The sequence below is a fragment of the Schistosoma haematobium genome, chromosome 6 (assembly GCF_000699445.3).
Source record: "Schistosoma haematobium chromosome 6, whole genome shotgun sequence".
Classification (NCBI taxonomy): Eukaryota; Metazoa; Platyhelminthes; class Trematoda; order Strigeidida; family Schistosomatidae; genus Schistosoma; species Schistosoma haematobium.
In genome coordinates this window covers 15,105,018-15,117,946 of record NC_067201.1, presented here as the reverse complement: position 1 = coordinate 15,117,946, position 12,929 = coordinate 15,105,018, and the positions used below count along the sequence as shown (strand labels likewise).

The 12,929-nt window shown below is 36.5% G+C and overlaps 1 protein-coding gene across 1 annotated transcript in view; it reads right to left on the bottom strand.

Annotated features, from left to right (window-relative positions):
- BMP2K (BMP-2-inducible protein kinase) overlaps positions 1–10,089 on the bottom strand; it is a 34,397-nt gene extending 24,308 nt beyond the window's left edge. Inside the window, exons 1-3 of the mRNA XM_012937825.3 lie at positions 9,815–10,089; positions 2,956–3,074; positions 1,052–1,154 (exon numbers count right to left, since the gene is read on the bottom strand). Coding sequence (XP_012793279.1) covers positions 1,052–1,154; positions 2,956–3,074; positions 9,815–9,974 — 382 coding nt within the window. The 5' untranslated portion in view covers positions 9,975–10,089. The remainder of the gene's footprint in view (positions 1–1,051; positions 1,155–2,955; positions 3,075–9,814) is intronic.
- Positions 10,090–12,929: the final 2,840 nt, after the last annotated feature.

Genomic DNA, 12,929 nt, shown 5'->3' with positions numbered 1-12,929 from the left:
TGACATGATCTAACTGTAAACTATAGAGATGGATTAGTGGTTACGCTGTTCGACATTTAAGCACTAAGTCTCAGGTTCGAAACCTGCCCTATCTACTTCGATTTGAGTAACCAGGTAGTGTTGTTAGCACTAACACTCAGAGTGTGGCTCGCACCCCAACCACAGAAAAATACAAAGTACTGAGAAAATTGATATAATGCGAAAGATCTTTATTCATCGGACTCAGAGTAATTTATGGTATTAATCTGCTTCAACTATCTACAATTAATCATGTCTATTTTTCTGCAAATATTTTGTGTATAAGCATGTAATTTTGTTAGAAGAAAGACTCTATTCTATTGGGAGTGTGTCTTGTTTTCTGACATTACTCCAATTAGGGGCTTACACCAATATTGCGGTCTCGTGAGCAGCCATCGCTCGGTTGTATGGTATCATTAGTTGAGCAAAGAACGGGTGAGTGATTAAGAGTTTTATTCTCGCTCACTTGGTACACATAGGTCTTCAGGTTGACTTTAGTAAAGCTTTTAAGGTTATCCACCATATTCCATTAAATTTACCACATAGTTTGTGTGTTCGTCTGTTTCATATTGCTGAATCTATAAGAATCCATGTTCACAAACCTAACACATTCATCCAAAAGAAGTTTGTACATACACTCTCGCTACTTTAGCCAATGGTAGAGGAGTGAATTCTTAGCTGAACTTCGACTAAACCTTTTCCTCTGAAAATATTTAAACGACTTTTTTATTTCTTCCGCTTTTTATTTTTACATATTCTCAACATTCATCTTTTGATTTTTACATAACTACTACAATTCTGACGTTTCTTTAAGATATTCTGTCAGTTCCTAGTATATATTATGCAAAATAGTAAGTGTTTGGATTTCCGAATAATTACTTTATTATAATTTTATTTCTCCTAATTACTCAATATTATGTGATCAATTTATCAATTATTACGTAACGTAACTACTTCATGAGTATTATTACGTTGTCGTAAACCATACATATACAGACATTAGTGTAAAGGTACGATGTATACTTTGACTTACCTGGATAATAAGTAGTCAATAACAAAACTTCATATATTCCTTGTTGAATATCTATTATTTTCGAGTCCACATAGCGGATAATATTTTTATGTGATAAAGAACTCTACAGATAAGAAATGATGTAAAATGGTAAATTGTAAAAATAAATAACATTAGAATAATTTTGAAGTTAAACTTCATTAAATTTTCTGGAAAAATATAGCAGTAGTCTGATACACTTTATACGCTTTGCTTTCTAATCATTAAGTCATTTCATTAAGTTTGAAATTCATGGTAACTACTACATCAGTTTTACAAGCCAACTCAGCAACATTGTTGGAAAGAAAGCAGGAATATACAAACGGAATCATCGAACAAAAAATGGTATGGAATAATGATGGTACTGTTAAAACTGAAAAACTGGCTCCGCCATCACTGTTGTGACTAGATAACCAACTGTTATGATATCTGGAGAGTTGTCGCTGGTATGTACGTATCAACTCTGTTGAGTCCCCAGTCTTACTCCTTTGAATTGACAATCGGGAACCACTACAATTCCCACTATCCAAAGCGATAACACGAAAGACTGATGAAATGAAGATTTATTAGCTCCTCAAAAACACAACCCTAAACAAGTCCCAAATTCGCATATCGCCCAAAGACTAAAATACAATCATTTACATACCAATTTTTACACACACTTTATAAGACATACAGAGGGAAATACGTACAGTTACTGTAAAAGCACACACACAATAAATATAGTTTATCCGAAGTAATATAGAGATTGCAATTGTCACACTGAATAAGAGTTCACACTTGTCACCTAGAACAAAGTTCATACTAAATTGTTAAAAGAAAATATCAGTGGTGTTTTAATAAATCTCCAATGCAATAATTGAATACTGAATATTTAAACACCATTGTTTATGGACAATGAGTATATAATAAATATGATTACTTAGGGTATTTGACTCAAGTCCTATAGTTTATGCAACAGCTAATTGTACTTCTCAATTAACTTATAAATTTATGTAGTAAGAGCAACATCACTAGAATGGGACGTTTAGTGAATTAAAACAATGTAAGCGCACATTTGCTTCGCATATACATAATCTAAAAAGATGCTTTGAAAAAAAAGAAAGGTGGTTGAGACATGGATTACTCTTGCATAACCACCACCAAACTTGATACACAATGCATACTGGTTCAGAAGTCAAAAGAAAGCTAAAGGGAACTGAATTGAAATATAGCATCAATCCATCGAGACATTGACTGTTGAATTGAGTCGTGTTGGTAAGTGAATATTACCTGCTTGAGATAAATTCAATTTTTATCTCCCCTTAGACATTTTGTTTTGGAATTATTTCATGGTCGTTTTACTTCATGAATTTATTTCTTCTCTTCGAACCACACTTTCTATATTTGGTCTTTTTTTTACCGTCATTGATATTGTTATTATTTCTACCATTCTGCCATTTGTCTTGATAATTTCATCTTGTCGTACTGATATAATGTAGATACTTGAACCGATGGACAAATACACCAAGTTCTACCTTGTTTATGACTGAATGCTTTTTTTAAAGAGAAATTTTAAAAAACCATCAGATGTAATGCCGTATCAGTTCATTCTCTTTCTATAAAGTAGGCAGTCGATTTAGGCAACTGATAATCAACTACAGAGACGGTTTTACTTTACGATTAGGATACCAAGAACATTAATACATGCAATTTATATATATATATATATATATATATATATATATATATATATATATAATCCTTCTGTTTACAAGATTTTCTTAGATCACATAGTTTTGATAAAACATTGATGAACATACACAAGTGGACGAAGAAAGAAACAAATTATTTCGTGGTCTACATATCAAAAAATAACGATAATAATCTTACAACGGAATACTTACTACAATATTTATCTCTCTTTTACAAACAGAAAGATCATGACTATTGTTAACACATGTTCTTTTCAAAGCGTAAGTATGTCCATGTTGAGAGACTACACGAAATACAACACCGAATCCTCCTGAAATAGTTAAAAGGAGATTAAAAAGGCTAAAAATTATTTAAAGGCAAATGAACATTATTTAATGTAAATTTATAACATGATTTAGTGTGAATAACTATATTAAATAGTAGATACATTTCGATCAGTTTGTTTTGTATTAAAGTAATATATGATGATGGAGAATATTTGTAACTCAGGATACGGATTTCCAAGATGTCATACTCTCTTAACTCGATGGTTCAGTCATAAAGCTCCCATTATTCTTTTTAGACATTCCCAAGAGAAGTAATCTACGAAGAATTTCTTCATAATTGACTAACAGCTTATGTTGATCTAAAATTTGGTTGATCGTTATCCACAATTGTCTGGATGTTGTTTGTATATATTTACTTTGATTACTTTCTTCCTTGACCTAATCTCTAACCTTACGAAGTGGAGGTAATAGTTAAGAGAAGTCTCAAATCAAAATAGAATAATTTATTAGTAGCAGTCTATTTAGAAAGTATATGAGAAACCAATGGATTGCTTCTACCCAGTTGCAAAACTCAATACCATTTACAAGTTATTTTAAGGACAGATTAATGAAGATTACGGACCACATAGTTTACTAAGTCTTAGTGAGTTATCTTGGCACTTCATTACAAAATTTATTGAATTAAGAACCAAAAACATATTATTAACCGTTTATATACCTTGATACACATTTCAACATGTTGTAGATTAGAAACAACTCATATTGAATAAGTAACAATACTCTTCAATCAGTTCACATGAAATTACACAAAAGAGGCTTATATTAAACCTAAATCACGAGTATATCTTCTTGAATGATTATTTGAGCTTGTGAAATTGAAATTTTACGTGAAAGTGATGAGGTTTAGTGAATAAGTATATGTATACGTCTATTAAACTTTCATTTATATTTGTTATGTATATTATTATTACTGTTATCAACTTGTTTATTGAGTACGTGTTTATGTACTCGCCTTTAGGTTACACTTCATTATTATGAAGAGTAGTCATACTTCCAGGTTGCTGAAACGAAAGCAGGTGAAATGGATTTCTGACCCATAGATTATAGGTTAGAAGCCCAGCGCTTTGGCCAAAACGCAACCACTTCACCATCGACCACATGAAACCCACATATACTAACTATAATTTCCCGAATTAAATCAGATAACGTGAGTTTCTAAAGTGGAATATTTAAATTATGCAGGTCCACAGATCTATTACACTGCAGATTGATGAATATTGAATAATAGTAATAATAATGATACTAATAATAATAATACCATTAGTATAATAAAACTAAGCCTATGATTTATATCGGTTCGACCCATTTAATAAACATCTCATTTATGACTTAGACTAGCTTAGCGTCAGAATATCGACGATTCCAAATAATTTTTACAAGTCATATTTAAGAAATTATCACTACACACTGGTCATCGTAAACATTAACCCTGTTGTTATTTGATGTAACTTAAAGATTATAATTACTGTCAGAATGATTGAACTGTAATTTTGTTAACATTTGCATAAATATAAATTATACTTGTTGGAACTTGGCGAAAAACTTGAGCATTGTTTTCAAACATAATAGGTCAATCTCTATGTCATTCCATATAGAAATGAACATATGATTATTGATTGGCTTTTATTTGTAAAATAAAAATTGATTTATTATCTAATTGTCAGTCTGAAAAATATTTTTTTGATCAATTACAACAGGAAATAGGTCATGGAAGTCTTTATATAACTGAAATAATTATTAGTATAGGGGTTGTGGAGATTATTAAGTTTTCGATTGAGATCATGAAACGATTGATGTTAGACCACCACCTTTGGAAACCTGGAAGCACTGGACGGCCGTTTCGTCCTATTATGGGACTCCTCAGCAGTGCACATCCACGATCCCGCTCGCGGGATTCGAAATAATTATATTTTTAAAATGATTGCTTCCTACCAAATAATCCGAAAATTTTTTACCGAATAATTATATTTTTCAACAGTCAATGGAATACTTAAGGTTAACTAAGGTAAACCACTATTTTATGTATTGAGATTTTGTGGTTTGGTGGATGATGAGCACGCTTTCGGGAGTATTAAAGTGAATGAATAGAATTTCGATCAGTAGATAATGAAAAAGTGATATGATATGGCTAAGTTGATATTCTAGTGACTTTCACAAGAGATTAGAAAGAAATTTTGATAAAGTAATTCTGGAGGATTAATCATATTTTGTTGGAAAAGTTAAACTAGAATTTTCCGTTTGTATGTATTTTTTAAATACATAACTCAAGACGAAACGATGCAGATCATGAAATACACTCACCAGGATTGTAGGACTGACAAATATCACCAAAAATAGCATAATTTGTCAAGTAATTGACTACATTAAGACTAAAAGATGATGAGACAGAAAAATAGATTGTTTGATTAGTTCAGCATACTCCACTTAATCTAGAGAGAGGTTCTGTGGCAGTGTATGTCATTGAAAGGTGTACCTCAGAGGTATATAAACCTCGCGAGGGCTCTGTACTCGAACAATACCAGTCGAATCAGAGCTTATGGCGAACTGTCATCTGATTTTGCAACCTGAAGTGGTGTCCGACAAGACTGTCTACTATCTCCTCCATTTTTGGTCAATTCCACCACAGACTTACTGCTGAAAATAAAATTCTCGTCGACTGAATTCTCGGGTATTGATCTCCTTCCATGAGGTCCACTTATCGACTTAAAATACGCAGATGACATAGTCCTGTTTGATGAAGACGCTGATATAATAGAGTCTTCTGGTAGCACTAATCAACAATCCCAGAATGTTTGGAATGTGCTTCTTTCCCTCTACATGCAAGTTGGTGCTTCAGGACCGGTCTGCATCAACACCTGAACTAAGGATAGGGAGTGAAGTAGTCGAACGCGTTGACAACTTCACTTACCTTGGAAGTCTGATAAGCTCTAATGAGTTGGTGTCTGACGAAATCTCAGCATGGATTTGAAAAGCTCGTTCGGCTTTCGCCAACTTACGTCACCTATGGCGAAGGCGAGATATCCGTCTATCAAAAAGTGACGAGTATACTGCGCGGCAGTTCGTTCTGTTCTACTTTACGGCTACGAAACGTGGCCATTAAGAGTAGAATATACTCGTAAGTTACTAGTATTTAACCACAGATATCGTAGAGATATTGTTCGCCTCTGTTGGGATCACCGGGTAAGTAATAGTGAGGTTAGACGCAGGGTATTAGGGAATGATGGTAAATCAGTTGATGAGGTTGTGAATCTTCATCGACTGAGATGGTTGGGCCACGTGTTACGTAGGCCTGAACACCAATTACCACGACGTGCAATGCTAACCGGTGTTGGAGATCGTTGGAAGAAAGTTAGGGACGGCCAAACCAAGACGTGGAATCAGTGCTTGAAGTCACTAACTTCTAGTCTAAGTCATGTTGGTAGATGCAGACTACTTGGTTGGGGTCCGCGTGACTATCGTAACCAATGGTTGGAGACTCTTGGTGACATGGCTCAGAATCGATCTCAATGGCGTCGGTGTATACACTATCTATCTTCCCTTAAACGAAGAGATTAAAATCGCTTCATATCTTTCTTTCTACGAACTAATTCTTTCTTCCTGTACTATATCCTTATATGCAATCTTTCTTTTATATATTACCACCATTGACTTAACCGCTCCTATGAATCCGGTGTCCATCTTGTTGTGTTAATGAGGTATAGCAACTTGGACCGATGCATACATGTGCCTGGTCCTAAGTTGTAAATGACTGACATCACTGACTGATATTAACTGAAGGCCATAAAACATTGGATAGCTAACTGTTCTGTTACATGATTTAGGATTCTTTAAGTCCTTTGTTGACCACAATACTATGACGAAGTCAGAACACAACCATTCACATTTCCAAGTTTGGCTAATTCTTATTCTCACCCTGACCATTAGCTTTAGTCCACATAAACCACAGCCCTTGTGGTAGAACTTCAAGTTTATTGATCCCAAATATAGTCGAGAATCGATCACAATGGTGTCGGTGTATGCACTCTTTGTCTTCCCTTAAACCATGAGATTAAAATTGCTTTATATTTTTCTTTCTACGAACTAATTCTTTCTTCCTGTGCTATATCCTTATACACAATCTTTCATACTTTACTACCATTGACATGTTCTTCCATTTCAATCCTATTTGAACTTAAGTCAACGTGAAAATTATGCGTCGTAGATGACTGACTTAGTCTTGAAAGCTTTTAGATGTTTAAGTGAAAGCCACATCTAATGCTCTGAAACATAGGTAAAGAGAAGAAAAAGATTGAATATCCTACAATTTCGAGAATAAGATGGATGAATCAATTATGTGTTTGACTGCTAAATAGTGGGGCATACTATACTATTAATCCAACAACGAGGTATGACGTAGCTAAACACCATGGAGATACTACATAACTTTTCGATTCCCAAGCACCTGACGTTCATAATGAACCGTCTCCGTGATAGGAAGACAGTTCTTGTCTACCTCAGCAAGTCTTGAAGTAATGCGTCTCGCAACGCTTGACTACACCGTTTACCGACCCTGTTTTTCATAGATTGTGGTTGACTAGTCCTTTGTCCTACTAAGTTAAAGCTTCAAGATAACCTTCAATTCATTTGTGAGCTTTTTTATCCACTTACCCTTTCGTGGTTTACTGTTTTTTTATTGCTTATATTTCTTGTTTTCAGATATTTGACATGTCTTATTAGGACTTAATTTTTAAAGGTTTTTCGACGTCATGGTTTTTGATGAGTCTGAAGCTGATACTGAAGTCATTTATTTATTTTAACACATAGATATTGGTACAAGACACAAAATACATATGTGCCACACAGATCTCATTCGATATGTGTGAGGGCTGTGATACTGCCCGGGTGCCCAAACCGAAACAAGTGGTTTTCTTAGGGGGTTACACCCAGAGCCTTCTACCTCAAGGTCTGATCCACAAGGCAGTGGAGCAAATGCAGTCCCATGGTAGCCGGTGACCAACGATCGGTTGATACGCCGTTTGTTCCATCAGGATACTCGAGCCCATGTGCATCATTGATTTGGAATTAGGGTTTCCCAACTCCACTAGGTGGACTCTTCATGTCCACCAACCCGGTTAAAGCACCGGACATTCGCTATTCGTCCTCTCAATTTTGCAAACGACACCCCCGCCACGAGAAGGCAGTGAGGACTTCCTTGGCAGAGGCTATATACGCGTGGCCATGCGAGAGCATTTCGAGAGGGATAGCGGACCCTCCCCAGGGCATTTGGGGGCATAATACTGAAACTGTTCACGAATGTACACATGTGACAATTGGGACAGATATCTTAAAACCACTAACAGTAAGTTCATTTTGACATATAAAAAATTCAGTAACCAAGCTTAGGTTTGCATACTTAGTTTTGAGAGTTAATGATCCCACTAAGCTATGAAAAGAGGGTTGCTGAGGTTCCAAGTTGCCAAACCAGTGGATGGAAGTCCAATATTTCCCAAAACCCCGACAACTGTGACGCAATAGTCTTGTGATACAGTTTTGTGCTACAACAACAGTTGGATCAAGTAGTGTGGTTGTGCAGTGTGCTAAGAATAAAGTGAACAAAATAAGTTACAAGGTGCTTTTCGCTCCCAATTGACTAGTTTTGACGAGGTGACTAAAATTTGGTTTCATCAAGTGTACTTGATACACTTTAGGCTAACAAAAAAGTTAGAAATTCAATAACTGGACAGTTGTCACACTTATTGTCACATTCTCCATTGAATAGCTCGGTAAAATGTTCTTTCAGGAGGGTTTCAGACTACTTTAAAAGCATCTAAGTAAACAAGTTTTAAAACATATAATGTAGGAATATCTGGTAAAAACATTAATATTACAGTTGCCCTGCATCGAAAGCAATACAATAAAGATGAATCAGTGCGAAAAGCAAAGGATCGAAAGTAGCAATACTAACAGAAATAATAGGCTAAAATAAAGGAAGCCGAACTAAGGGAAATAAATACAGTTGTGGGATGAATTGTGCGGAAAGATACTATTTCAACGAAGTACCTAGTGTATGTAGGCTTGGAGCCTCATATGCTGTACTTGACCATGAACTGGTGAAAGGTTTTTTTATATATACACGGCATAAATACCATACTTAAACATTGAGGTCGGAACTGAGTCGTCGCTGCTTGTCGAACTTTCAGGACTAATATATGCCACTTTATCTCCTTATTCTTAAAAATATGAGTTGGGTTTCGAATGACCATACATAGGTCTCAGTAGAAAGGCATTTTTCAGAAGATTAGTATCGTAATCAGACTCGCGTAGCAATACACTGATACACTTTGGAATGATAAGTACTATTACGCATTCAACGATAGAAACACTGTTAGATTATTTGTTTTACTCCCCACAGGAGACATACATATATGCATTGGTTTTGGACATAAGGATGCTATAAAATCTTGACCATTTCCAATGTTTCTCAAATGTCCTAACTTTATTCCACATGGTACTATTATCATTTCAGAGATTTAGACTATCTAGCATATATCTTCAAGTACTTAATCCAAGAATCTCGCTACATAAATAAATTTGACTGGTTATAATAGCATTTTTGTGAGCTCGGGAAATTAACTGACCTAAACATGAGCGTCAAGAAAGTCAAGTGCCCCCCTCTATTATTGATCACCATTTATAAGACAATCATACATTGGTAATCGAAACAATCTGAAAATTAAAGTCCTACCTTCAGCAATAACCGACTCCACAACTAGTGTAAAACTACCCACCCTAAAATTACGCCCGACAGCAGCAAGATGTGGTCCTTGATGATTACCAAGATTGTTATATGATGCAAATCCTTCATCAGAATCCCCTTGGGCAAGACGTGCTAATATTTTTTTCATTCCTGGAAGAAATAAATCCCGATAAGTGTAAGCCGACAACACCACCGCGCATATTCCTCTGTGACTTAAAACGACCAAACAGCTGATGTCTATTTCCCAATCCAAAGATCAAGGTTGTGTTTTCAAAGCATTGACCAATAATAATAATTGCCTCAATGACTATCTAAAATGCCCAAAAGTTGCGGAAAAAACCGTCAAGAACCGAATCGCAATAGGCTGCGATAAAATTCACCCAGATATCTAATATGGTTCACATGGTTCAAATGGTTGTGGTCGGAATAGAAGCTTTCGCTTAACAGGCTTCCGTGTCTAGTAGCAAGGGATCGCGAATACTTCCAGACAGGAACCTAGGTATACTAACGATAATAGAGGAAAAAAAGAAATTGGTAAATCATAATAACATGTTATCCTTAGTCCTTAAGAATAGGTCAAGTTTAACCTTAATGGACTCATGGGAAGTCGCTTGGACCAGTTCAGTCGGCAGCGAATTCCAGTATTCGACAACTCTTAAGGAGTAAAAGTCGTGTCTACAATCTGTTATGCTATGTTGTATCTCCAATTTCTGGGTGTTTCGCCCTAGGTTTGTATTGGTACTAAGCTTAAGTAGATGCTTAAGGGGACGCCCAGAAGTGTTGAGGATAATGTAGGCCTTCAGAAGGTCTCCTCTAGGACGCCTATACTCTAATGGGTAAAGGTTGGGTGATTGGAGGCGCTCTTCATAAGGTTGGAATTTGAGTCCCTGAACTGATTTCGTGACTCACCGTTGGATACGCTCCAGATTGTCCTTATCCTTTTCGAGTGGGGGAGGAAAAACTATGTTTCCGTACTCTAAATGGGGACGAATAGAACTGTTGAAGATTATGTAGAAGGTTCTACCGTCGAACTGGCCAAAAATGCGCTTCGATATTACCAGTGCAAGGTTTGCTTGGAAGGCATTTTTGTCACAGTTAGCGTAAGACGTCAAATCGTAAGACACCAGGACTCCTAAATCTTTTTCGACTCGGGATACTACTAGAGAGGAGTTTCTTAAGTTGTAACTGTAGTCTGAAACATATCGCAGATGGACTACTTTACACTTTTAAATGTTAAAGGCAAGCTCATTATCGTCTGCCCAACTTTGAAGTCGAGTAAGATACTCCTGAGGTGCCTGTATATTCTCTTGGTTGCGTATCTCTTTCCCAAGTTTCATGTCATCAGTAAAGAGTGATAATTCTGACGATACCTGTTGTGAAAGGTCATTTATAAAAATTAAGGAGAGAAGAGGTCCTAGTACTGAGCCCGGGGGACCCCACTAGGACATTCCATAGCCTGAGATAAAGTGAAGTTAACCCTGACCTTAGAATGTCAGTTTTTCATATATGAAATGAGCCAATCAATCAGAGGTGGTTTGATACCCAATCGTCTCAGCTTATTGATAAGACACATATAATTGACCTTAACAAAAGCTTTTGCGACATCAAAATAAATGATATCAACCTTCCCCTTGCGATCAAGGATGCTTGTCCATCTGTCCACCGCAGTCCGTAGTTTGGTTATACAAGAGTAACCCTTCCTGAAATCATGCTGTTGGGGTGAGAAGAAAGTTAAGGACAGTAAATAGTCATGTATACCATTGCATATCAGGGACTCCATGATTTTCGAAGGTATAGAGAGAAGAGCCACCGGTCGGTAACTTGAAGGTTTGCTGCGTTGACCTTCTTTGGAAATTGGTGTGGTGTGAGCCAGCTTCCGAATTTCCTACACATAGTTCGCTTTGTTATCTTAAAGAGAGCAAGAACAAAGATTGATGCAGAATAATATGAATTCATTTTATTTCGTTAGGTTCTCATCAGCCACTTGCAACCTAAAATATTTGAAATTCAACATTATTACAGATATTGACATACTTATACATAAGAGAGTGATTATGGATGAATAAATATATCATGGTGTAGCGAAGATCCCGATAGAGTTAATGAGGTCATAAAATTTTGTCTCGAATAAACAGTTTGAGAAGGAAGGTTCCTGAACATCGAAATAGTGATTAGAACTCATGAAAATAGATCAATGGTAATAAAGAAAATATGAATTGAAATCAGTCAGTTATTCATGATGTAATTTAAATTTCAGAAAGAGTTGGCATTAGCCTCGACTTAGCAAGTGTGAGAACATCACGCTAAGTGGTCTTGCCAGGGTTGAAGCTTCTTCCCTCAGTATAGCAGAATGAATCATATCTGGGCCAGGAGAAGTGTCTTTTCTTAGATGCTTGAGTTTCCGGAACATTAAGACAGCGCTCAGGTTCACTACGGATAGACCTGTGCAGTTGCAGATGAAGCTGTCATCAGCATAGTTGATGTGAGTCGGTTGAAATGTCCGAGAGTATTGTTCAGCCAAAAGTTCAGCCGCGTCGCAGTCTTTATTGGTCGGGCCATTATGGCCTAGCAGCTGGGAAACTCCAGTTTTGGCTTGACGAAGAGGGACTGAAGAACGGAATAAGCTTTTCGGATTGGAGACAAACTTATCCATAAGCTTTGTCTCATACTGAAGCCTGTCTACTCTTATAGCCTTCGTGCATATGTTCCTTATATGCTTGTATTGCCTGTACGCGCTGTTGTTGTCAGTTCGTTTGTATTCTGCCCAACAGTGTCTTTTGCGGCTTAGCAGGCGAATAGTGCGGTCCTTGATGATTGTAAGTTGCTAGTAGCTATTGGGAACCGTTTGAGGAACTGGCTGCTTTGTAGCACATAAGGGCGTGTGCAGTAAGAAGTCCCAAAGAGCATCCACATCAAGTTGAGGCTAAACATCCCAATCCACCTGTTATAGATAGTCCTGTAGAGCTGACACATTCAACCGTTTGAAATTCCAGCGCCTATTGTTGGTGGGATATCTTAGCCCAGTTTTACTGACAAAACTGAAGGCTATAACGGCGTGATCACTTTTCCACAGGGAAGCCAGGATTGAGAGGTTATCAACTTG